Source organism: Camelina sativa, chromosome 11 (genome assembly GCF_000633955.1).
Source record: "Camelina sativa cultivar DH55 chromosome 11, Cs, whole genome shotgun sequence".
In the NCBI taxonomy this organism is placed as follows: Eukaryota; Viridiplantae; Streptophyta; class Magnoliopsida; order Brassicales; family Brassicaceae; genus Camelina; species Camelina sativa.
In genome coordinates, this window is record NC_025695.1 from 48,228,601 (window position 1) to 48,252,129 (window position 23,529).

The 23,529-nt window shown below is 37.5% G+C and overlaps 8 protein-coding genes and 1 long non-coding RNA gene across 12 annotated transcripts; 1 reads left to right on the forward strand and 8 right to left on the reverse strand.

Annotated features, from left to right (window-relative positions):
• Nucleotides 5–3,092, forward strand: LOC104727136 (cyclin-dependent kinase C-2). 2 transcript variants are annotated; one of them, XM_010446155.1, is made up of 12 exons: nt 5–117; nt 424–505; nt 596–686; nt 792–821; nt 933–1,042; nt 1,135–1,207; nt 1,297–1,417; nt 1,526–1,643; nt 1,743–1,882; nt 1,978–2,035; nt 2,144–2,214; nt 2,340–3,092. In XM_010446155.1, exons 1-12 carry the CDS (start codon nt 5–7, stop codon nt 2,875–2,877), a joined length of 1,545 nt encoding a protein of 514 aa, XP_010444457.1. In that variant the 3' UTR covers nt 2,878–3,092. The 2 variants fall into 2 exon arrangements, with proteins under 2 accessions (XP_010444457.1, XP_019088754.1); XM_019233209.1 differs by lacking the exons at nt 1,135–1,207; nt 1,297–1,417; nt 1,526–1,643.
• On the reverse strand, nt 6,392–8,408 carry LOC104727137 (probable mitochondrial adenine nucleotide transporter BTL3). 2 transcript variants are annotated; one of them, XM_010446156.2, is made up of 4 exons: nt 7,765–8,408; nt 7,290–7,631; nt 6,732–7,199; nt 6,392–6,654 (listed from the first exon to the last, which is right to left on the reverse strand). In XM_010446156.2, exons 1-4 carry the CDS (start codon nt 8,215–8,217, stop codon nt 6,565–6,567), a joined length of 1,353 nt encoding a protein of 450 aa, XP_010444458.1. In that variant the 5' UTR covers nt 8,218–8,408; the 3' UTR covers nt 6,392–6,564. The 2 variants fall into 2 exon arrangements, with proteins under 2 accessions (XP_010444458.1, XP_010444459.1); XM_010446157.2 differs by having other exon boundaries at nt 7,290–7,593; nt 7,765–8,330.
• On the reverse strand, nt 8,711–11,177 carry LOC104727138. Its single transcript, XM_010446158.2, has 10 exons — nt 11,118–11,177; nt 10,863–10,930; nt 10,446–10,611; nt 10,077–10,360; nt 9,902–9,979; nt 9,692–9,817; nt 9,542–9,607; nt 9,397–9,465; nt 9,048–9,107; nt 8,711–8,947 (listed from the first exon to the last, which is right to left on the reverse strand). The coding sequence occupies exons 2-10, from the start codon at nt 10,908–10,910 to the stop codon at nt 8,789–8,791; spliced, it is 1,056 nt and encodes a 351-aa protein (XP_010444460.1). The 5' UTR covers nt 10,911–10,930; nt 11,118–11,177; the 3' UTR covers nt 8,711–8,788.
• LOC104727139 (ras-related protein RABH1a-like) lies at nt 11,323–12,438 on the reverse strand. Its single transcript, XM_010446159.2, has 5 exons — nt 12,247–12,438; nt 12,059–12,147; nt 11,851–11,963; nt 11,671–11,761; nt 11,323–11,582 (listed from the first exon to the last, which is right to left on the reverse strand). The coding sequence occupies exons 2-5, from the start codon at nt 12,068–12,070 to the stop codon at nt 11,481–11,483; spliced, it is 318 nt and encodes a 105-aa protein (XP_010444461.1). The 5' UTR covers nt 12,071–12,147; nt 12,247–12,438; the 3' UTR covers nt 11,323–11,480.
• LOC104727140 lies at nt 12,560–13,167 on the reverse strand. Its single transcript, XR_758182.1, has 3 exons — nt 13,108–13,167; nt 12,853–12,920; nt 12,560–12,601 (listed from the first exon to the last, which is right to left on the reverse strand). It is a non-coding gene; the product is annotated as an uncharacterized LOC104727140 (long non-coding RNA).
• On the reverse strand, nt 13,313–14,428 carry LOC104727141 (ras-related protein RABH1a-like). Its single transcript, XM_019231489.1, has 5 exons — nt 14,237–14,428; nt 14,049–14,137; nt 13,841–13,953; nt 13,661–13,751; nt 13,313–13,572 (listed from the first exon to the last, which is right to left on the reverse strand). Exons 2-5 carry the CDS (start codon nt 14,058–14,060, stop codon nt 13,471–13,473), a joined length of 318 nt encoding a protein of 105 aa, XP_019087034.1. The 5' UTR covers nt 14,061–14,137; nt 14,237–14,428; the 3' UTR covers nt 13,313–13,470.
• LOC104727144 (CMP-sialic acid transporter 5) lies at nt 14,872–19,531 on the reverse strand. 2 transcript variants are annotated; one of them, XM_019231488.1, is made up of 8 exons: nt 19,339–19,531; nt 18,646–18,694; nt 18,316–18,542; nt 17,702–17,900; nt 17,472–17,615; nt 17,298–17,372; nt 17,085–17,212; nt 14,872–15,074 (listed from the first exon to the last, which is right to left on the reverse strand). In XM_019231488.1, exons 1-8 carry the CDS (start codon nt 19,455–19,457, stop codon nt 15,032–15,034), a joined length of 984 nt encoding a protein of 327 aa, XP_019087033.1. In that variant the 5' UTR covers nt 19,458–19,531; the 3' UTR covers nt 14,872–15,031. The 2 variants fall into 2 exon arrangements, with proteins under 2 accessions (XP_019087033.1, XP_010444464.1); XM_010446162.2 differs by lacking the exon at nt 14,872–15,074 and having other exon boundaries at nt 16,882–17,212.
• On the reverse strand, nt 15,323–16,438 carry LOC104727142 (ras-related protein RABH1a-like). Its single transcript, XM_019231490.1, has 5 exons — nt 16,247–16,438; nt 16,059–16,147; nt 15,851–15,963; nt 15,671–15,761; nt 15,323–15,582 (listed from the first exon to the last, which is right to left on the reverse strand). The coding sequence occupies exons 2-5, from the start codon at nt 16,068–16,070 to the stop codon at nt 15,481–15,483; spliced, it is 318 nt and encodes a 105-aa protein (XP_019087035.1). The 5' UTR covers nt 16,071–16,147; nt 16,247–16,438; the 3' UTR covers nt 15,323–15,480.
• Nucleotides 19,693–21,649, reverse strand: LOC104727145 (CMP-sialic acid transporter 5-like). The gene is made up of 7 exons (XM_019232148.1): nt 21,609–21,649; nt 21,419–21,467; nt 21,097–21,323; nt 20,518–20,716; nt 20,284–20,427; nt 20,121–20,195; nt 19,693–20,028 (listed from the first exon to the last, which is right to left on the reverse strand). Exons 1-7 carry the CDS (start codon nt 21,647–21,649, stop codon nt 19,846–19,848), a joined length of 918 nt encoding a protein of 305 aa, XP_019087693.1. The 3' UTR covers nt 19,693–19,845.

Here is a 23,529-nt window from a genome sequence, read left to right on the forward strand (position 1 = left end):
AATAATGGCGGGTGCGGCTTTTGGGCAGTTGAATCTTGAAGAGCCACCTCCGATTTGGGGATCTCGTAGTGTCGATTGCTTCGAGAAGCTAGAACAGATTGGTGAAGGAACTTACGGGTATGCTTCCCTCGATTCTTGTCTCTTTCTTTATCTGGGTTTTGTTCCTTTATTCGAATTGATTTGGTTTCGTGCTCAAGATCTAATTTTTAAGCGATTTCGTTTGTATAATTCCATATAGGTTAGGTAGGTGTTGATACCTGTATTGTTAACCTTGCCTCTATCTCTATAAGCTTGATTTTGTTGAATTGAGTGAATTGGGAATCCTCAGTTTCTTAAGATTGTTTGATTATTGTATGCTTGATATAGTAGTTCTGCCTATATGAGTTGGGGTTTAGATTTATATATTTGGCTTTGGTCTTGCAGCCAGGTTTACATGGCTAAAGAAATCAAAACTGGTGAAATCGTGGCTCTTAAAAAGATCCGTATGGACAATGAAAGAGAAGGGGTAAGCTATATGTGACTATTAGCTTAGAGAAGTTGCAAACTTTGTCAGTCCATGAGGACTTATGTTTTCTTATCACTGTTTGCTGTGAAGTTTCCGATAACAGCTATCCGGGAAATTAAAATTCTGAAGAAGCTACATCATGAAAATGTTATCCATTTAAAAGAGATTGTGACTTCTCCAGGTAATAAGCAACCCTTATCTTATCTTGTAATTGCTTTATAAATTCTGTTAAATGAGGCGTTAAGTTTGATATGTAGAGTTTTGTGATTGTTTTTGTCTTTAAAAGGTCGAGATAGGGATGATCAAGGAAAGCCAGGTTAGTGGAATTCAAGTTCTAATTTTTTTTTGCTGTAGAACGTAGATACGGCTATGATATATAAACATCTTTACTCTTGCCTAAAGCTTGTTATTTTGCTTCAATTTTTAGATAATAACAAATACAAGGGTGGAATATACATGGTATTTGAGTACATGGATCATGACTTGACTGGACTTGCTGATCGTCCTGGACTGAGATTTACTGTCCCTCAGATAAAGGTATTGCATGGCTAGATACTTTGTTGTAGTAGCCTTTGCAAAAACCTTATTGTTCCGACTTTGTCTGACATTTGAACATATGTAAAAAAAAGTGTTACATGAAGCAACTGCTCACCGGGCTTCACTATTGTCATGTGAATCAAGTGCTTCACCGTGATATAAAAGGTGACTATTCCAAAACATTCATTGTTGACTGTTTGGTTCTCCTGCCTTTATTAGCTAGCTATTAGCTAACCTATAATATCTCGGTGCAGGTTCAAATCTACTTATTGACAATGAGGGAAATTTAAAGCTTGCGGATTTTGGGCTTGCTCGTTCATTTTCTCATGATCATACTGGAAACCTTACAAACCGTGTTATCACATTGTGGTATAGGTATGTATGCCTACAACTCTGAAGTTATATACATAAAAGAGATAAAAGAATAAGTAGTGCTTATATGTGCATTTTGCTCTCTACTTAATGCATTGTTGATTGCTGTAGGCCCCCTGAATTGCTACTTGGTGCAACTAAATATGGGCCAGCGATTGACATGTGGTCAGTTGGATGCATATTTGCTGAACTTTTGAATGGAAAACCAATCTTGACTGGGAAAACTGAGGTCAGTATATCATCTTTTGATTATTACCGATGGGTATTAGTAAAGTGTTCTTTGATAATGTTTCAACTTAGCATTTTACTTGAATGTTTGTTTTTCCAGAATGAACAATTGACTAAGATTTATGAACTTTGTGGATCACCTGATGAAAACAATTGGCCTGGAGTTTCCAAGATGCCTTGGTATAACCAGATGAAATCACCTAGGCCCTTAAAGAGACGCGTAAGAGAGATCTATAGACAGTAAGTGTAAACCACTAAGTAGTTGCGATACTTTTAGACAACAGTTACTTTAGTCCAGGAGACATCTCATTTGGTCCTTTCCTCTTCTGCTATAGCTTTGATCGCCATGCCCTTGAACTACTTGAGAAAATGTTGGTGCTTGACCCATCCCAGGTACCAAAGAGTTTTTAATACAACTATTGTCTGGAAATGTTAGCAAATTGCCGAAATCAAGAGCCTTGGTGTAGACATTTAAGTCCTTTAATCTGTCTGTTCGTACAGAGAATATCCGCAAAGGATGCTCTTGATGCTGAGTACTTTTGGACCGATCCGCTTCCGTGTGATCCAAAGAGGTAATCAAATTCTCTAAAGTTTCTTGTTATGAGACCCCATTTGGTTCATCTTACATCAGCTATTAACGATCAAGAAATAAGTAGTGACTGATTCAGCTCAAACTGAAATTGTCTTATGTCAACAGTCTACCAACATATGAATCATCACATGAGTTCCAGACAAAGAAAAAGCGGCAACAGATGCGACATAACGAGGAAGCAGCCAAGAAGCAGAAACTACAGCATCCACAGCAGCAACATTCTCGTTTACCTCCACAGCAACACGGTGTTGGTCAGTCTCATGCCGCTCCACAACATTGGCCTGCTGGACCAAACCACCCTATGAACAACAACGTACCACCACCCCAATTACCTGCTGGTGGACCTGTCAGCCATTACTATGGAAAGCCCCGTGGTGGAGCACCTGGTCCAAACAGGTACCCTCCTAGCGGAAACCAGACTGGTGGTTATAATAATCAGAGCCGTGGAGGTTACAGCAGCGGATCGTATCCTCCACAAGGTCGAGGTGCACCATATGGCGCTGGTCCTAGACCAGGTGGCTATAGTGTTGGACCGCCTAACTACCCACAAGGTGGTGGTCAGTACGGTGGATCTAGTGGCTCTGGAAGAGGTCAGAACCCTATGGGTGGTGCGAGAAACCAACAATATGGATGGCAACAGTAAAGAGAACTCAAAGAGTCTCATATTGTGCGGTCTTGGCTTGATGTCTGAAAAGCAGTTGTGATTCTACTTATGAAGACTGATCCTTTGAGAAACAGAATCTATTTTCATTTGTTTTCCCGTCTTTATGGCATTCTTCCAAACATTATGTTACGTTTATGAAAAATAGACAATGATTGTTGTATGTTTAGATCATTTTGTACGAGCAAGCTTTTATATATCAGAGAACACAACAAACCATATTTCTTACAAAAACACGTAAGACTTTATTTTAAAAATACACATAACTAGTCTTTGTCAAATTCCAAGTCAATTTCTAACTTATTGTAACTTTCCAGATAATTAGTGTTTTTTTTCCACATGAGTTGATCGTAATAACTCACCTTGGGCGTTCGGCATTAACCGATCAAACCGAACCGAACAATCCGATTTTTTCGGTTATCGGACCAAACCAAAGAGATTAAATGTAATTGTTCGGCATTGTTCGGCGCAATTGATTTGGGGAATCGGTTTTTGGTTTGGTTCGGTTCGGTAATCGGACCGATCGGTTAATTAGATTCCGTAGCCATATATAAGCCTAACCCTATTTTTGTTTCTCTTCTTCTTCCCCTCTGCCTCCTGCGATTCCGAGAGAGAAACCTCACCAGTTATCTTGTTCTCCTTCTTCTCCGATCTAATCAATAATCATCATCACATATTGTCTCCTTTATCAATTTATCATCTACTACATCAATACATCCTCTTTCATTCTCTCAAATCTCAATCATGTTTAAGATATATCATTTTCAGATTCAACCTTTAACCACAAGATTGTTAAGGGTAAGCTCTTATTCTTTCTTCTTATTTGAATTTTCGTTTGTTTATTTGTTCTGTAAACTCTTCCTATGTCTTGATAACATCGATTTAGAGAACTTTAGAGTTAGAGTTTGAACTTCGAATTCAGAGATTATTCATTATGCTTCTAGGTTTGTTACTTTGTTTAAGGTACTTGTGTTGTGTTTATCTTTCTTGTTGTTAATCGATTTTCATGTAGTTTTGATGATGGCAGGTGAAAAAATGACGCCCAAGAACCGTTGATCTTCGCCGTCATAGCTCCATGCAGCTGCACACCATCATATCTCTGAAAACCCTAATGGATTTGGGTTTGTAATTTGTTTTCAGATTCATTTAGGTCCATTATCTTCATTATTTTTATCTATATTAGGTCCATTATGAATTTGGTGGGTTTATTTGTTAATTTAGCCCACTAACGCAATTTTTTGTTTATTCGGTTTAAAATAACCAAACTAGAAAAAAATCGGTTTAGATTCGGAATTGATTTAAAATCTAATAACCGACCCGAATAAACCGAATACCGATCAACCCGAACCGAATTTAATTTCGGTTCAATTCGGTAGGATTTTTCAAAAACCGAATTTTCTCAAAACCGAACAAACTGACCCGAATAACCCGAACACGCCGAACGCTCAGGGTGAGTAATAACAACTTCAAAGACAATTTCTAATTTGTTGTATATATTTTTCTTTTCAATATCGTGAAAAGACTTTATTTTTGTTTGTTGGATACGAAGATTTGGTTTTCTGAAGGGGGATGAAAAGTCGTAACAATACCGAGAAAATTTAAAACTTTTTTGTATCCTCCATGCATATTCGTCTTTCACTTTTATGCAAAAGTTATTGAGTAATGAATAGTTGAAAACATCGCATTAGTTTTTATCATATTCATCAAAAATTCTAACGATAGCTCCCTTAAAACAAATGAACGATACATTAGTTTTTACTTTTTCGTAACTATTATGACTATACATTTCAAAACCAATTATCTAGTGGAATGTATAGAAAAAAAAAAACACTAACTTCCACGTACGGAGAAGAGTTCTTGGGCAACAAACTCATTTTTCACTAATGGAACCTCCATTATCCTTGATAATGGAAAAAACTTCCAGAGGAATTTCTTGTGTGATTTAACACGTTCAAACCTTTTCTGAAAAAAAAAATTACATTGTAAGACTAAGACTAGTACAATTAAGAAACAATCAAAATAAGTGTTACTAAGTACCACTTACCATTCTTTGGAGACTGAAACAAATCACTAGCTGGAGAGATCCTTCTCAATTCGAGCAATGTAGCAGAAGGGTGATTCAGAACTCATGGAGACATAGGTCTATACCTTCCAAAATAGCTGGGAGCTTCTCAACAAAGTTGTTGTCCATCTTCAATAGCAACATAAATTTCTTCAGTTGCCTTGAAGCAAGAGTCACGATCCTCTATACAAAACAAATCAATTCAACAAAGACAAAAATATCAGCCTAGGTACAACAAACTCAAGCACACATCAATCAAACTCAAACTACACTAAAATAGCACTAAAATATATTTTATAGACAAAAATAACATATACTTCACAAATTTTCCAAAATAGCACTATTTAACAAAATTTAAAAATTTAAAGATTTGGGTTATTAATTTTACATTTAGGATTTAGTTTTGAAGGGTAAGAATTAATATTTTGAAAAATTAATTTCAAATAAAATGTTATTTTTGGAATTTTAGAGATATTATGCTAGATTTGGAAACAAAATATTTTTTAGTACTCTATCTGTATTAGAATAGATGATGTTTTAGAATAGATGATGTTTTAGAATTTTTTTTTAATCACAAAGGATGATTTTCTTTAGTGTATTTAATGCATTTTTATTTTCAAAACCAAATAACTATTAATTGTTTTTACTTATACAATACATAAATCAATGTATGCATGTAATTGAATGACAAGTGTTAGAAAAAGCATAACTAAAAGGAATAAAAAACAAAATTAATTAACAATAATACATTGTTTATTATTTTTAATCTTGGTGAAAATTCTAAAACATCATCCTTTGTAATATAGAGAAGGTACTATTTATAAGAATTACCCGCAATAAAATTAGATGCCCATCACATTGACAAATCTCAATAGACATTTCAAAGACATTATTGGTTATGTCTATTGAGACAATCCCTTTTTAAATAGTACTAAAAAAATATGTAATTAACTAATTGTGATTACTGCAGCTCTGGCCAAACAGGTACCCTCCTAGTGGAAACCAGACTGGTGGTTATAATAATCAGAGCCGTGGAGGTTACAGCAGCGGATCATATCCTCCACAAGGTCGAGGTGCACCATATGGCGCCGGTCCTAGACCAGGTGGCTATGGTGTTGGACCGCCTAATTACCTACAAGGTGGTGGTCAGTACGGTGGATCTAGTGGCTCTGGAGAGGTCAGAACCCTATGGGTGGTGCGAGAAACCAACAATATGGATGGCAACAGTAAAAGAGAACTCAAAGAGTCTCATATGGTGCGGTCTTGGCTTGATGTCTTAAAGGCAGTTGTGATTCTACTTATGAAACAGAATCTATTTTCATTTGTTTTCCCGTCTTTATGGCATTCTTCCAAACATTCTGTTACGTTGATGAAAAATAGACAGTGATTGTTGTATGTTTAGATCATTTTGTACGAGCAAGCTTAAGGTTTATATATCAGAGAACACAGCAAACCATATTACTTATTATTTCTTACAAAAAAACGTTTCACAACCTATCTGTTTTTGTAAAAAAGGGAAAAAAAAACTCCAAAGGATCAGTGTAAACCAAAAAAACGAAAAAACTCTGAAGCAACTTCTGCAACAAGCCCAGTAATCGTGTTCTTTCTCATTGCTTATTGCCTTGTGCTGATTCAACTTTCAGGACAACTTTCATGAACTCGTAAACAAAGTAACTGATGGCAGCGGAAGGCAAAACCTGCAATTATGAGAGGATTAACAAATCTGTAAGACAGACTTAAGAGATTAACTTATGACAGAGTTATGGAATCATACCTGCAATAAGCTGGGAATCAAGCCTGCATATAGAGCAGGAACACCTCCTTGTTCAATTATCTTCACACAAGTAGCCACCGCGCTTAACTTTTTGGCATGTGACTGCATTTGTAAACGCCTTCTCACAACTTCAAACGGGTAAGTTGCTGCTTCTGAGCAAGCCCCTGCGATTGCTCCATATAACAAAGTTCTCATGGGACCAAGCTCGAGTTGATCGAAAGCGTTAAGTTCTTCACCTTCTTGTTTCATGTGTTCAAGCCGTTTCTTACCTTCCCGTGTATGAAGGTAAGCTGATTTTAAAATATCATAGACACCGTAGAACACAGCTCCTGATGGAGCCATACTAACAAGTGAAGGTACAAGACCTTTGTATAGGGAAAAGAAACCTTCCGTTTGAATCATATGACGGAATGCACCAACTACACCACCTAATGCCTCTCCACCAGGTGCCACCATAACCGTTCTTATCTGCAGATCGACACAAAAGCAATGCTAAAGAACCTCAAGTGAATGGTACAAGAAGAAGCTCAAGGAAGTTTTTCTTCTTATTTCACTTACGGTATCAAGTGGTAGACAAAGCAAGCTAGCTGTTACTCCAGCAGCCGCACCAGCAACAAACCTTTCAAAATTTGTAGTTCCTTCGTTCCCAGACAATTTCAGAAGCTGGCCTCTATATGTATCATATGCGTAGAAATTGATTGACTTAAACGGAGCAGTTCTGAGAATATTAACCAAATTCCCTTTCCAAAATCCTCTGATCCCTTCAGTTGTAGCAATCCTCTGAATGAGTTGAAGAAGATTCCCTTGCTCTCCACGAACAATGTATTCTAGCTTCATCCGCTCAAGAGGCGCAATGCAAGTTCTGCTCAACTCAAACCAAAACCCAATGAGCCACCAAAACTACAACAAACCAAATCAATACAAAATCTCTATAAGCATTCTCACTAAAGAACCCCCAAACACTTAAAAGTCTACAACTTTAGACTACCAAACCATCGGAACTTCATAGAAAAAGTAAAGAAGAAGGAGTGACCTTGAAACCATAGCTGCAAAAGCTCCAGCTAGCTGCAAAAGCTCCAGCCCACAAATGCTTGGTCGTGTTGAGAGCTCCAGTTCCATTTCCCTTAACCCTAAGTTTCTCCGTCGCCTTTTGACAACCACCGATCAACACAGAGTCTTTCTCCGATTTATACCCGTTTCGGCCATTATTGTACCCTTCACCTTCTTCTTCTTCACCATTTATCGATAAACTGACAGAACATAACAGAGGAGGTTCCCTTGTCCCGTTTCGTCTCCTAAACTTGAAAAAACTCGACTTTCGGATAAATCGACACGAATTGACGGAACAATCCTTAGAGGAGACAAAGGAGACAGACGAGGAAGGAGCAGATTCGTCGAGAAACAATCCTCCGCCGAGGCTTTGACCATTGTGATCTAATGAATCTGATCTGACTGCGTCAGCTAACCATCGATCAAGACCACGCATTTCACTGGGATTTCGAACGGCAAACTCGACGAATTGAGCAAATCAGAAACTTTGAGCAAGACCCAAAGAACCAAAATAGAATCTATAGTTGGTGGGATCTGAATGAAGAAGAAGCGAGAGATTGTTAATACAAAAACACTAGTACTTTGCTCTGTTTAAAGCTTTAAGCTTTTCATCTCTCTCTCTCTTTCACTAAACAGAGAATATATATTTAGGTGAAAGTGTGACTTGGTGCCTTTTTCTGCTGACGATGCCACTTTGGTTGACACGTCATCATCATCTTCATTCGATTTTAGTCCGGAATAAGTAATTAATCTTAAGAATGTGAAGACTTTTGGATCCACTGAAATTTTGGTAACATTGGTTTGGAATATCTCATAAACAAGATAAGAGATTGAGGAAGTTTTCTGATCTCTGTCATTAGACAAAAAAAAAAAAAAGATTTGATGGCCTAGTTGTTTATACTAAACAGAAGAGTGGTCTTAATTAAAGGTTTTTTTTTTTTACTTTGTTTTTGATTCCATGTGTTTGGGATTTGCAGATGGAGAAGAGGTGGCATTTGTGTGAGGAGTCAGCAAGAGCCTTGGGCAGTGGACAAAGGCATTAAGTAAAGGCCTTTGCTCTCCAACAAGTTTGCCGCAGCATCGAAGTCATTTGTTAGCAGATCTTCCATTACTTCCTCTAGAGACTTTGTCATCGTCTGCTCGTGATGAATGTAGTGACCGTATCCCTATTACAAACAACAAAACTCTGTCAACATATATTCACTCTAGAAACCAAACACATACTATATATCATTTATCTTTGCTGCAGATGAATAACTGTATTACCTCAATGAATGTCATAGGTCGAGATACTGGTTCTCCTCCCAGCCTGCTCCGACTTAACTCCTATATCCATAATAACCAAAAAAGTCACATCACAAAATTTCTCGGGTTTTTGATTCAGAGCTCTTGGTTTGCATTTGGCTTTCTCTATCGCACCATACACGCTTGAAGTTTTTATGCCAAACCAAGTAAACTGAAAGCTTTAGATTGAGATTTTTTTGGTTCGGTTTTTAATTGGATTTTGATTCAGAGTTATTGGTTTGCATTTGACTACATCCTTCTAAACCATTTACCTTCATCTATTTGCTCTATATAAACAAGTTGATAAAGAAGAAAAGAAGCAAGACAATACCTTCATCTGTAGCTGGAGAAGCTTAACATGATCAATAATGGCATTCAGTGTCAATTCAGGTTGATCATCCTACAAGATTACAAACATCAACTTCACACTCTCATGAGTAAATATGTGAGAAAATCTATAATTCTAATAATGTTACCTCAACTTTCTGTTGGAGCAATTCCCCTAATTTCTTGATGTTATCGTTAATTCGCTGCTTTCGATCCTGACAAAGAGTAGAATCAATGGTTTATATAACACGAAACAACAGATGAAATCACAAAGCATGATCATCATATGTGGAACTTACACGCTCACTAGTATAACATTGGGAATTGTTTCTTTTGGATTGCTTGGAGGGTAAATCTCTGTCTATGCCAAAGAAGTGTGGGAAGTCACGGTTGTTGTTGTTCCGTTTTTTCCAACTTCTCAGCTTCTGATACAGTCAACAGAAGTTAGCTCCTCGAAACAGGAAACTTTTCAGATCAGACATTACTTTAATAATGTGATGAAACTTGACCTCAGAGTAGTCTGGGGCCCATGGCTGCACGGACTTTCGAGAAGAACGTCTAACCACAGGAACCTTACTGCTACTTCCCTGACATAAAAAGATGCAAGTAGCTTATACAACTTTTCAGATGTGCTAAAAGGATATTAAAAAAAAAAGACAAGTAGAGATGTGTTGAGAAGCTTACAGAGAGTTCATTGTTGGTACGGCTTTGTACACGAATAGAAGGTTTCACCAAAGAAGAACCACCAACGTTGTCAAAAGAATACATGGTTGAGATTCCTCCTCCTACGCCAGTTGCTTCGCCACGATCTGGCAGAACCACTTTCTCCACGAGGAAATCCGGAGAAAGTGGCATAAGAGGCGTTGCTTCTTCGTTGAGCAGTGCAAGGTAACTATGTGGAAGCTTAGATGGTTGAAGCCATTGAGACAGAGACAAACTCCCATCTTCAGTTTGCATATCACGTTCAGCTGCATATTTCAAAACAACCCAATTTCTTAAAACAAGCAAACCTCAAGCTTAGACCAAAATTACAGAAGCTAAAACAAAACATACCTTTCAAGTAAGGAAGGTCATCGGAAACCTTGGACTTGTTCTTGTTGAGGGGTTGAGTGGAATTAGGGGAAGAGAAAGAACACATATCAGAAATAACAACAGAGGCAGCTTCATCAACATCATGTTGGTGCTCAATTGCAACAACTCTTAAAATCTTTGGATCAATCTGTAATATATTTATCATACACAAATGAAAATGTAAAGGCACGTGAGTCAATCATTGCATAGTAGTAGTACATAGCCGTAACATTAATTGAATATTAAAATGAGAATAATAAATAAAGACGCTTCCTTGTTCTTCGCTGCTTGGATCTAATAAAATACTCCTATACTAACATTTACTGAGAAACCGATTCTATAAGAAACAAAACATAGTGTCTCATATTATAACCCACACAAAGATCAGAGCTTTCTTACATGTGGGAACAGTTCCGTGAGGGATTGATAAACCGATCTGAAACCCATTTAGCTCAAATCGCTCAAATCTGCAAGAAAAGAAAGAAAGCAAGCAAAAATCACGATTAATCCACTTGGGTTGCTTAAACCCTTAAAACCCCATTACAAAGGTTCGAGAAAACGACGTTGTAATCCATAAAAACAAAAACTGTGTGTTCGATTTCAGAAATTTCAACAAATTAAAGCAAAATATATATATATATATATATCACTAACATTGTTTGAGCCGCAGAGCAACAAAAATTCTCAGGTTTGGGTTTTTGCTGAAAGACTCTAAAAAGTGTGTGACTTTCTTCTATTTTATTGTTGGTGACAATGGAAAAATTGGTTGACACGTCATCCATATGTCTCACACGAGTGTGTTGTTGATTAATTTAAGTATCGATCGAGTGTTTACTAATCATAATGTAAAATCTCAAAGTAGCAGAAATTACAGAGATTAGAAGAATAAACCAATGTTTACAGATATATTTTTAGTCTAATCCCACCCAATAAAAAGTCTTCATTGTAACAATTAATAATATCAGTCCGATATTTTTATTTTGCTTAAGCTGCTGAGTCATTTAACAACAATTTGCCTTAAGATTTTGTTGAGCTCTCTAGTTGATGCTCTGCCTGAGATGATTTTGCGCAGCTCTCCTCGTTTCTATGTAAAGCCGATCCAATCTTAGAGAACAAAGGCTGCACTCAACAACAATAACCAAGTTAAGTTTTTTTTTTGTTTTTCCACTTAGAAAATATTTATTAGATCAGATCGACTTGTGTGTACCTGAATGTTGAACCTATCTTTGGCACTAGTCTCCATGAACAAAGCACCAAACTCACAAGCTTTATTATCCCCTTCCTCTGTTGTAACTTGCCTGTTTTTGTTGAATCAATCACATCACACACAATTCAAGTATTTCTTTTGCTTTGGTTATATATAATATAGGTTTGTTTTGTTATGTACCTTTTTGTCAACAAGATCGGTCTTGTTACCAACAAGAACAATAACGACATTGCTTCCTCTTTCTGCACGAACTTGTGCAACCGACTTAGATGTGTTTGAAAATGTTTGCTTATCTGCAAAAAATTTGAGAATTGGAAGTAAGTAATTATTGTTTGAGTACTGAGAAAGCAAAAAAGAACATGGATAGAGTTAAAATAAGAGACTTAACCGGATACATCATAGACAATAAGTGCAACAGGAGAAACTCTGATCAAATTGGGTACCAAGCTTTGAAATCTCTCTTGTCCAGATATATCCCTGCGCATCATCATGAAAAGGAGACCTGATCAGTGGAGAATATATGATACTGACTGAGAGTCGTCGTTATGTGAATGTGAGGGATAAAGTATTTATTACCACATGAGTAGACGAAAATTCCAGTCTTCATAACGCTCTCTTTTGGACATAAAGTCTACTCCTATTGTAGCCTGCGATTTATCAAATTCAGACCATAAAGAAACCCTAGAATTCGTCAAACAACTATATTTGATTCCGAGAAGAAAAGCAGATTTGAAGAATCTCTCGTGTCTGAAAACATCTAGAAACACGTATCTAAAGGTCTACTAGACGATCATTATAAACAACAAGACCAAAAAAATATAAGAAGTCATCCTATCGTGTTGGATGGGGCTTAAGACTAACCTCATAATTGTCTTCGAAATTACCGTGNTTGGTGCTCAATTGCAACAACTCTTAAAATCTTTGGATCAATCTGTAATATATTTATCATACACAAATGAAAATGTAAAGGCACGTGAGTCAATCATTGCATAGTAGTAGTACATAGCCGTAACATTAATTGAATATTAAAATGAGAATAATAAATAAAGACGCTTCCTTGTTCTTCGCTGCTTGGATCTAATAAAATACTCCTATACTAACATTTACTGAGAAACCGATTCTATAAGAAACAAAACATAGTGTCTCATATTATAACCCACACAAAGATCAGAGCTTTCTTACATGTGGGAACAGTTCCGTGAGGGATTGATAAACCGATCTGAAACCCATTTAGCTCAAATCGCTCAAATCTGCAAGAAAAGAAAGAAAGCAAGCAAAAATCACGATTAATCCACTTGGGTTGCTTAAACCCTTAAAACCCCATTACAAAGGTTCGAGAAAACGACGTTGTAATCCATAAAAACAAAAACTGTGTGTTCGATTTCAGAAATTTCAACAAATTAAAGCAAAATATATATATATATATATATCACTAACATTGTTTGAGCCGCAGAGCAACAAAAATTCTCAGGTTTGGGTTTTTGCTGAAAGACTCTAAAAAGTGTGTGACTTTCTTCTATTTTATTGTTGGTGACAATGGAAAAATTGGTTGACACGTCATCCATATGTCTCACACGAGTGTGTTGTTGATTAATTTAAGTATCGATCGAGTGTTTACTAATCATAATGTAAAATCTCAAAGTAGCAGAAATTACAGAGATTAGAAGAATAAACCAATGTTTACAGATATATTTTTAGTCTAATCCCACCCAATAAAAAGTCTTCATTGTAACAATTAATAATATCAGTCCGATATTTTTATTTTGCTTAAGCTGCTGAGTCATTTAACAACAATTTGCCTTAAGATTTTGTTGAGCTCTCTAGTTGATGCTCTGCCTGAGATGATTTTGCGCAGCTCTCCTCGTTTCTATGTAAAGCCGATCCAATCTTAGAGAACAAAGGCTGCACTCAACAACAATAACCAAGTTAAGTTTTTTTTTTGTTTTTCCACTTAGAAAATATTTATTAGATCAGATCGACTTGTGTGTACCTGAATGTTGAACCTATCTTTGGCACTAGTCTCCATGAACAAAGCACCAAACTCACAAGCTTTATTATCCCCTTCCTCTGTTGTAACTTGCCTGTTTTTGTTGAATCAATCACATCACACACAATTCAAGTATTTCTTTTGCTTTGGTTATATATAATATAGGTTTGTTTTGTTATGTACCTTTTTGTCAACAAGATCGGTCTTGTTACCAACAAGAACAATAACGACATTGCTTCCTCTTTCTGCACGAACTTGTGCAACCGACTTAGATGTGTTTGAAAATGTTTGCTTATCTGCAAAAAATTTGAGAATTGGAAGTAAGTAATTATTGTTTGAGTACTGAGAAAGCAAAAAAGAACATGGATAGAGTTAAAATAAGAGACTTAACCGGATACATCATAGACAATAAGTGCAACAGGAGAAACTCTGATCAAATTGGGTACCAAGCTTTGAAATCTCTCTTGTCCAGATATATCCCTGCGCATCATCATGAAAAGGAGACCTGATCAGTGGAGAATATATGATACTGACTGAGAGTCGTCGTTATGTGAATGTGAGGGATAAAGTATTTATTACCACATGAGTAGACGAAAATTCCAGTCTTCATAACGCTCTCTTTTGGACATAAAGTCTACTCCTATTGTAGCCTGCGATTTATCAAATTCAGACCATAAAGAAACCCTAGAATTCGTCAAACAACTATATTTGATTCCGAGAAGAAAAGCAGATTTGAAGAATCTCTCGTGTCTGAAAACATCTAGAAACACGTATCTAAAGGTCTACTAGACGATCATTATAAACAACAAGACCAAAAAAATATAAGAAGTCATCCTATCGTGTTGGATGGGGCTTAAGACTAACCTCATAATTGTCTTCGAAATTACCGTGCTTGAGACGATTGACAATGCTGCTTTTGCCGACCCTTTGATCCCCCAGTAACACTAGCTTGTAATCCTTCCCCAGGCCCATCATCCTTCCTCCTCGCCTCTCTCTTCTTTTTAGTTTTTGCTATTGACGAGATTGAAATCACACGTTTTATATTATGAGAAAGATTTGGATGATCTTAGTAAATGTAATAGATGTGTTATTTTGTGCCTCTTTTAAATCGATTTTACCATCTTTGTGTTTGCTAAAATTTGAATTTTGGTGTAGTGGGGATTGGATAAAGGATTGCATTTATGCTAAGGGTTTGTGGGTTAAATACTCATATCTAGTACTTTTAAGGTATCGGCCTTACAACTGGACTCATTCCATGTATTAACATCTTCCAATGTTTTAAGTAATACAAAGCCTTTTTGCGTGGACCAAGAATCACTCTATCATCTAGTTACTAATACTGGTAGCTACTCTGTTATAAATGGACAAGGCTTCTTAGACTTTCTTCTTCTTCTTCTTCTTGTCAAGGTATGGATATTTCTGGTACAGTGATNATATATATATATATATATATCACTAACATTGTTTGAGCCGCAGAGCAACAAAAATTCTCAGGTTTGGGTTTTTGCTGAAAGACTCTAAAAAGTGTGTGACTTTCTTCTATTTTATTGTTGGTGACAATGGAAAAATTGGTTGACACGTCATCCATATGTCTCACACGAGTGTGTTGTTGATTAATTTAAGTATCGATCGAGTGTTTACTAATCATAATGTAAAATCTCAAAGTAGCAGAAATTACAGAGATTAGAAGAATAAACCAATGTTTACAGATATATTTTTAGTCTAATCCCACCCAATAAAAAGTCTTCATTGTAACAATTAATAATATCAGTCCGATATTTTTATTTTGCTTAAGCTGCTGAGTCATTTAACAACAATTTGCCTTAAGATTTTGTTGAGCTCTCTAGTTGATGCTCTGCCTGAGATGATTTTGCGCAGCTCTCCTCGTTTCTATGTAAAGCCGATCCAATCTTAGAGAACAAAGGCTGCACTCAACAACAATAACCAAGTTAAGTTTTTTTTTTGTTTTTCCACTTAGAAAATATTTATTAGATCAGATCGACTTGTGTGTACCTGAATGTTGAACCTATCTTTGGCACTAGTCTCCATGAACAAAGCACCAAACTCACAAGCTTTATTATCCCCTTCCTCTGTTGTAACTTGCCTGTTTTTGTTGAATCAATCACATCACACACAATTCAAGTATTTCTTTTGCTTTGGTTATATATAATATAGGTTTGTTTTGTTATGTACCTTTTTGTCAACAAGATCGGTCTTGTTACCAACAAGAACAATAACGACATTGCTTCCTCTTTCTGCACGAACTTGTGCAACCGACTTAGATGTGTTTGAAAATGTTTGCTTATCTGCAAAAAATTTGAGAATTGGAAGTAAGTAATTATTGTTTGAGTACTGAGAAAGCAAAAAAGAACATGGATAGAGTTAAAATAAGAGACTTAACCGGATACATCATAGACAATAAGTGCAACAGGAGAAACTCTGATCAAATTGGGTACCAAGCTTTGAAATCTCTCTTGTCCAGATATATCCCTGCGCATCATCATGAAAAGGAGACCTGATCAGTGGAGAATATATGATACTGACTGAGAGTCGTCGTTATGTGAATGTGAGGGATAAAGTATTTATTACCACATGAGTAGACGAAAATTCCAGTCTTCATAACGCTCTCTTTTGGACATAAAGTCTACTCCTATTGTAGCCTGCGATTTATCAAATTCAGACCATAAAGAAACCCTAGAATTCGTCAAACAACTATATTTGATTCCGAGAAGAAAAGCAGATTTGAAGAATCTCTCGTGTCTGAAAACATCTAGAAACACGTATCTAAAGGTCTACTAGACGATCATTATAAACAACAAGACCAAAAAAATATAAGAAGTCATCCTATCGTGTTGGATGGGGCTTAAGACTAACCTCATAATTGTCTTCGAAATTACCGTGCTTGAGACGATTGACAATGCTGCTTTTGCCGACCCTTTGATCCCCCAGTAACACTAGCTTGTAATCCTTCCCCAGGCCCATCATCCTTCCTCCTCGCCTCTCTCTTCTTTTTAGTTTTTGCTATTGACGAGATTGAAATCACACGTTTTATATTATGAGAAAGATTTGGATGATCTTAGTAAATGTAATAGATGTGTTATTTTGTGCCTCTTTTAAATCGATTTTACCATCTTTGTGTTTGCTAAAATTTGAATTTTGGTGTAGTGGGGATTGGATAAAGGATTGCATTTATGCTAAGGGTTTGTGGGTTAAATACTCATATCTAGTACTTTTAAGGTATCGGCCTTACAACTGGACTCATTCCATGTATTAACATCTTCCAATGTTTTAAGTAATACAAAGCCTTTTTGCGTGGACCAAGAATCACTCTATCATCTAGTTACTAATACTGGTAGCTACTCTGTTATAAATGGACAAGGCTTCTTAGACTTTCTTCTTCTTCTTCTTCTTGTCAAGGTATGGATATTTCTGGTACAGTGATATACTGCTCATCACAAGAGGAAGAGCCACCAGGCAATACGATGTCGGAGGTTTTCCTTCGAATGCAAACTGGAGTAGCGCTGTCACTAGTAATGCCGACACAATCACAAACCCCTGCAACACATATAGACATTATATATTTCAGCTTTTGTTTGTGTAAAAACTGATTGGGAGGTGTTTTTTTTTTGTTTTGTATTACCTTTCTTACACCACCGGCATGTGATGTGACTAGGCCAACAAGAATTCCACCAAGGGCATTGCTTATTACTGGGACCTGTGAGAACAATCACAGTGCTTACAAACAATCCAAACTTACAGTTTTTCTATCTATCTAAAGAAGCGTTTAATGGGGAAAGAAGAGATCAGTAGTTACCAGTGTTAAAGCAGTCCAACCATGAAAGAAGCCATATCTTTTAATCGCTTCACCATCTGGAGATTTAAGGGTACTTACTAACAAGCAGAGGCTTCCAACAATTGACATTTCAACCGTCATTAAGTATGATGAATGCTTCTTGACCTGTAACAGTGAGACAGTAAGGCTATGTATAAAATTGAACTACATAATTTTCTATTGGAATGTGACATATTTAAACTCTGAATTACCTGAGAAGCCCACTGACATAGAGATGAGGCTAAACCCGAGAGCACTGAGGCTACCAAGACCGGGATAATCCCATAAAAAACCACTTGATCTGAATTACTGGCACTTGAATCTTTGTTAGAGCCTTCACCAACACTTAGTAGGACTGCTGCCATGATCAATAAACACAAAGCTCCTAACTGTTGAATTGATTGCTTCTGCCTACAATATTTCATTGGAGATGATGAGTTAAACACTTTTGACCTTTCAAACATAAACAGTACCATGTCTGAATATGATCGAGCTCCTATGAATTCATCACTATCTCCTTAAACCCCACTAAAGCTATCAGAATAAAACAAGCAAACCTCTTGAGAAGCGTTTTATCATCTTTTGAAAATAAGGAAACAAGAAAGACAAATCCGATCAGATCAGACAGTTGCCTTAACTAATAAAACCATTTGAATAAGATATCTACTATCATGGAGGAGCTTCACAGAAGCAACCAAAGAAAACTTTATTCAGGCAATCACATAACAAAATCTCTAACATAGATGTGATATAGGCACTAGCTTAATACAAAGCTCCAAGTTCGATCACAAAATCAAGACCATAAGAAGAGGGAAAAGAAGGTTACCTTAGGATTATGAATGTAAAGAATGCTGTGAAAAAGATTTTCGTCTGATTTAGAATTGAAAAAGTCAAGGAATCAAGACTCCTGTATGAGATCTGCAACAAACTGTTCTGCAAGGCATAAATGGCTGCAGGAAGTCCTGATGCAGTCAAAGATCCCATCAACGTCCACTCTTTTGATAATCCCTTCAAAGTACCATCTCTTGCCATGAGAATCAGAGCACATACGACCTGAAAAGAAAGGACATACAACGGAAGCATGTGAATTTTCAGAAAACAGTATTACATAAAAGCAAAACTTTAAAAAGTACAAAGAAGACAATCGATCAGGTACCTTAACAATCTCGCACGTCAGAACAGATGAAGTTACAATAACTTCCTTCCTGTAAAAACAATAATGATTAATATGATACCGTACCAAGTAAATAATGCTGTGTGACTAAACCATTACAGTGAAAATCAATCCATTATAAACAGTATAAGAAGAAACAAACAAATGGTCTAGTGACCAATCCAACTAGGTTATAACTATCCATAGCACATTGCTGTTAGGTTAGCTTCATAATTCGAGCATAGATGACGAAATCAGCAAAAGTAACTCAAAATATCAAAATACTCTTGATTACACGAAGCATTACATAGTATCCTGAAAAACTATGATGAATAACACTACTTCAAGACACCAATGTAGCAAACGAGTTTATTCAAATTCATCTCGTTTAACAGTCATATTCTCACCGTAACAACAGGAATACATCATAATTGTAGCATATAACTTCGAATTGTTAAGTTTCTTTCACTATCATGAACCACAATTCGCAGATTGAATCAACAAAAGCAGACGAAATCAGAACTACATCTTTGCATAACAACAGTTAATTAAACCCAAAAAAAAAAACTAAATCTCGCATATTCCGAAATAAACGCACGAAATCACAAAGTAGGAACACGAGTATCAACCACCAACATGAGCGAGCGAGCGATTTAGAGAAGCATAGGTTCAGGTTGGTTACAGAGAGATCATTACCCGATACAGCGTTTGGAGATCAGAGGCTGGCTTCCGTACTGAAGCGTAAGCAGAATGGAATAAAACAAAACCATAGGGCCCATACTCGACGCACTCTTTGCTCCTTTAGCCGTCGCCATGATTCTCCTCCGGCCACCAAGATCGATCGCCTTCGCCTTTTTGGGTTCGAGAATGGGTTTTGCTTTTTGTGCTTTTTCGCNAAAAAAAAAAAAAAAAAAAAAAAAAAAAAAAAAAAAAAAACACTAGAACGACGTCGTATTAGTTTGACAATTCTAAAACATAATTAAAAAAAAAAAACTCAAATTTTGAAAGAGGAATTACAAATATGACATTCCCTTTTGATTCTTTAAAATTTGTTTAAGTATTGACAATTACATGGTCACAATTGAACTCATTCTATGTATTAACATCTTCCAATGTTACATTAGTTATCACAACTATCATCTCTAGTTAATAATTTAATTACCGCATGTAAAGATATATATATCCCATTGTTGAATTTGGCAGCTAATCTGTGAATGGATCTTTAGACCTTCTTCTTCTTCTTATTGTGTATGGATATTTCTGGTATAATGAGATACTTGTCATCACAATAGGAAGAGCCACCAGGCAATACAATGACGGCGGTTTTCCTTCAAACACATACTGAAGTAGCGCCGACACTAGTAATGCCAACACAATCACAAATCCCTGCAAACACATAAACACAATAAACACATTATATTTTTTAGCTTTTGATTATGTAAAAACTGATTGGGAGGTATTTTTTAGATGTTTTTTACCTTTCTTACACCACCGGCATGTGATGTAACTAGGCCAACAAGAATTCCACCAAGAGCATCGCTTATTACTGGGACCTTTGTTAGAACAGTCACAGTGCTTAATTAAAAGCTTTTCTATATCAACAGAATCGTTCAATGGGGAATAAAAGAGATCAGTAGTTACCAGTGTTAAAACAGTCCAGCCATGAAAGAAGCCATATCTTTTAATCGCTTCACCATCTGGAAATTTAAGGAGACTCACTAACAAGCAGAGGCTTCCAACAATTGACATCTCAACCGTCAATAAGTATGATGAACGGTTCTTGACCTGTAACAGCGAGACAGTAAGGCTATGTATGAAATCGAACAACAGATATTTTTTCTGTTTGGAATGTGACATTTTAAACTCTGAGTTGACCTGAGAAGCCCATTGACATAGAGATGAGGCTAAACCAGAGAGCAATGAGGCTACCAAGGCCGGGATAATCCCATAAAATACCACTTGATCTGAATTACTGGCACTTGGACCTTTGTTAGAGCCTTCACCAACACTTAATAGGACTGCTGCCATAATCAATAAACACAAAGCTCCTACTTGTTGAATTGATTGCTTCTGCCTACAATATGTCATTGGAGATGATGAGTTAAACACTTTTGACTATTCAAACATAAACTGGGCCTTGTCTGAATATGATCGAGTTACTATGAATTCATCACTAACTCCTTAAACCCCACTAAAGATATCAGAATAAAACAAGCAAACAATATCTTTTGAAAATAAGGAAACAAGAAAAGACAAACCCAGTCAGATCAAACAGTTGCCTTATCTTTAATAAAACAATCTCATCCTACTGTCATGGAGCAGTTTCACAGAAGCTTTGGAACACAGAAGCAGCCAAAAAAAATCTTTATTCAGGGAATCACATAACAAATCTCTAAACATAAATGTGATATAGGCACTAGCTTAATACCATAAGAAGAGGGGAAAGAAGGTTACCTTAGTACTATGAATGTAAACAATGCTGTGAAAAAGATTTTCGTCTGATTCAGAATTGAAAAAGTCAAGGAATCAAGATTCCTGTATGAGATCTGCAACAAAGTGTTCTGCACTGCATAAATGGCTGCAGGGAGTCCTGATGCAGTCAAGGACCCCATCAAAGTCCACTCTTTTGATAAACCCTTCAAACTACCATCTCTTGCCATGAGAATCAGAGCAAATACGACCTGAAAATAAAGAAGATACAATGGAAGCATGTGAATTTTCAGATAACAGTATTAAAGGAATGCAAAAAAATTTCAAAAGTAGATCAACCCGGTACCTTAAAAATCTCGCATACCAAAACAAATGAAGTTACAATAACGTTCTTCCTGTAAAAACAATAATGATGAGCCTGATATATCATACCAAGTAAATAATGAAGTGTGACCAAACAACCATTAAAGAGAAGATCATATACTCAGATTACACGAAACAACATAGTACCCTGAAAAACTAAGATGATTAGCTACTCCAAGGCACCATTGTAGCAAACGAGTGGATTCAAGTTCATCTCGAACGCTTAAGATAGCTTAGTTTTAACAGTCATCATAGTCTTTTTCTCACAGTAACAACAGTAATACATCAAAATCGTAGCATATAACTTCGAATTGTAAGTTTCATTCACTATTCTGAACCACAATTTCGCAGACTCAAATCGATAAAAGCAGACGAAATCAGAACTATCTATCTAACAACTACCAACATAAGCGGTTTTGAGAAGCATAGGTGTTTGTACCGGGGATTACACAGCTTAAACAAATAAAGAGTTTGTGGGAAAGAGCGAGCAAGTTCTTTATTAATCGGGGAAAACGTGAGATCGTCACTTAAACAAATCGTATTAGAGCTTGTTAGTCCACAGACGAACTAGTAAGCTTAAAATGACGAACTGAAAACAAGATGAGTTATACGAAAGATAATAGCAGTTTTCGATGCAAAGTATTGCTCTGGGGGTATTGTCCGCGGGTCAGGATGATAATCCCAATAAATGCCCTCTCCTTTTATAGGAGACTGTTGACCTAGGAGAGTTTAGGGTTTCCTCCACGAATTCCCGAGATTGCCCTTCTGCGGGAATTAATGACTTGCTTCCAATCTCGCTGGGCCGAGAATGCAACTAATGAGTGTCGTTGGGCCGAGTGGCATATTGGGCGTAGCCCATATCCAACAATAGTCCCCCCCTTAGTCCGGAGAGTGGCAGTCTTTCTGCGATCGGCGGGCATACTTAAATCGTTCGTAATATGCCTGCTCGGCACAGATTGTCTCGGTTTGCCTTTAGGGAAGAAATTGCTGTAGTAGCTTTTTTTGTAAATGCCAGGCTCGTCTTTCGAGAGACACCGTGAATATCCGACGGTCCTTCCTTTGAGCGCGGTATTCGATGGATTTCCGGAAACGGGGCGTGTCGCGGATCGAGGTGACGGATTATGGCAGTAAAATTTCCGTTTTATTTACTTATTTATGTATCCACTCTCTTCTCCTTTTTCTTCACTTCCTCCACTCCATAAGAAGGTAACTTTCTCTCTCTTTCTTTACTTTAGTATTTGTGCTTTCTCTCTCTTCTTCTTTCCTCTCCTTCCTTTTTGTTGTGTGGACGCCCATCAATAACCCTAGCCGCCGCTCGAGTTCGTATGAGATCGGCCAAGGTTGTCGATCGGCAAGATCCACCTGTTGGAGGTCGGCGTGACTGTTCCAATCGGTCGGGCGATCTCGAGAGATAGAGAGCGAGAAGGAATCGCTAGTGTGGTCGGCGGAAGTGGCGAATCGGGAGATCGGGAGATCGGGCGCTCGGCAGCTCGGCAGTGGAGATCAGCGCATCAATCGGGAGATCGGGAGATCGGTCCTGGAGATCGGCGCTTTAATCTCCCGATCGGCGATATGGTCGGGGCTTGCCCGATCGAAGTCGGCCGCGATTTCGAGCTTGGCAATGGAGCTCGGCACATCGGTCTTGAGGTTGGCAGTGTGGTCGGAGCTCGCCCGATCGAGGTCGGCTGTGATTGCGAGCTCGGCAATGAAGCTCGGCACATCGGTCTTCGGGACGGCGATGTGGTCGGAGCTCGCCCGATCGAGGTCGGCTGTGATTGCGAGCTCGGCAATGAAGCTCGGCACATCGGTCTTCGGGACGGCGATGTTGTCGGAGCTCGCTCCAATGGGGTCGGCCGGTCTCGGTTGGCATCAAGAAGTTTGCGTAGAGATGCCGATGGTGAGACCGGCAATGTTGGTTCTAGTCGTATCGAGGTCGGCTCCGGTTCGAGTGAGGGAGGTCGGCAAGAAGACGAAATCGAGAGGGGAGATCGGCGGAGAAATGTGAGTGAGATCGGCACAAACATAGATTTGGTGGGTGGAGATCGATCTGCCGATCCGGGATTCGGCGGTCGACAAAAAATGTTTCGTTTAGGT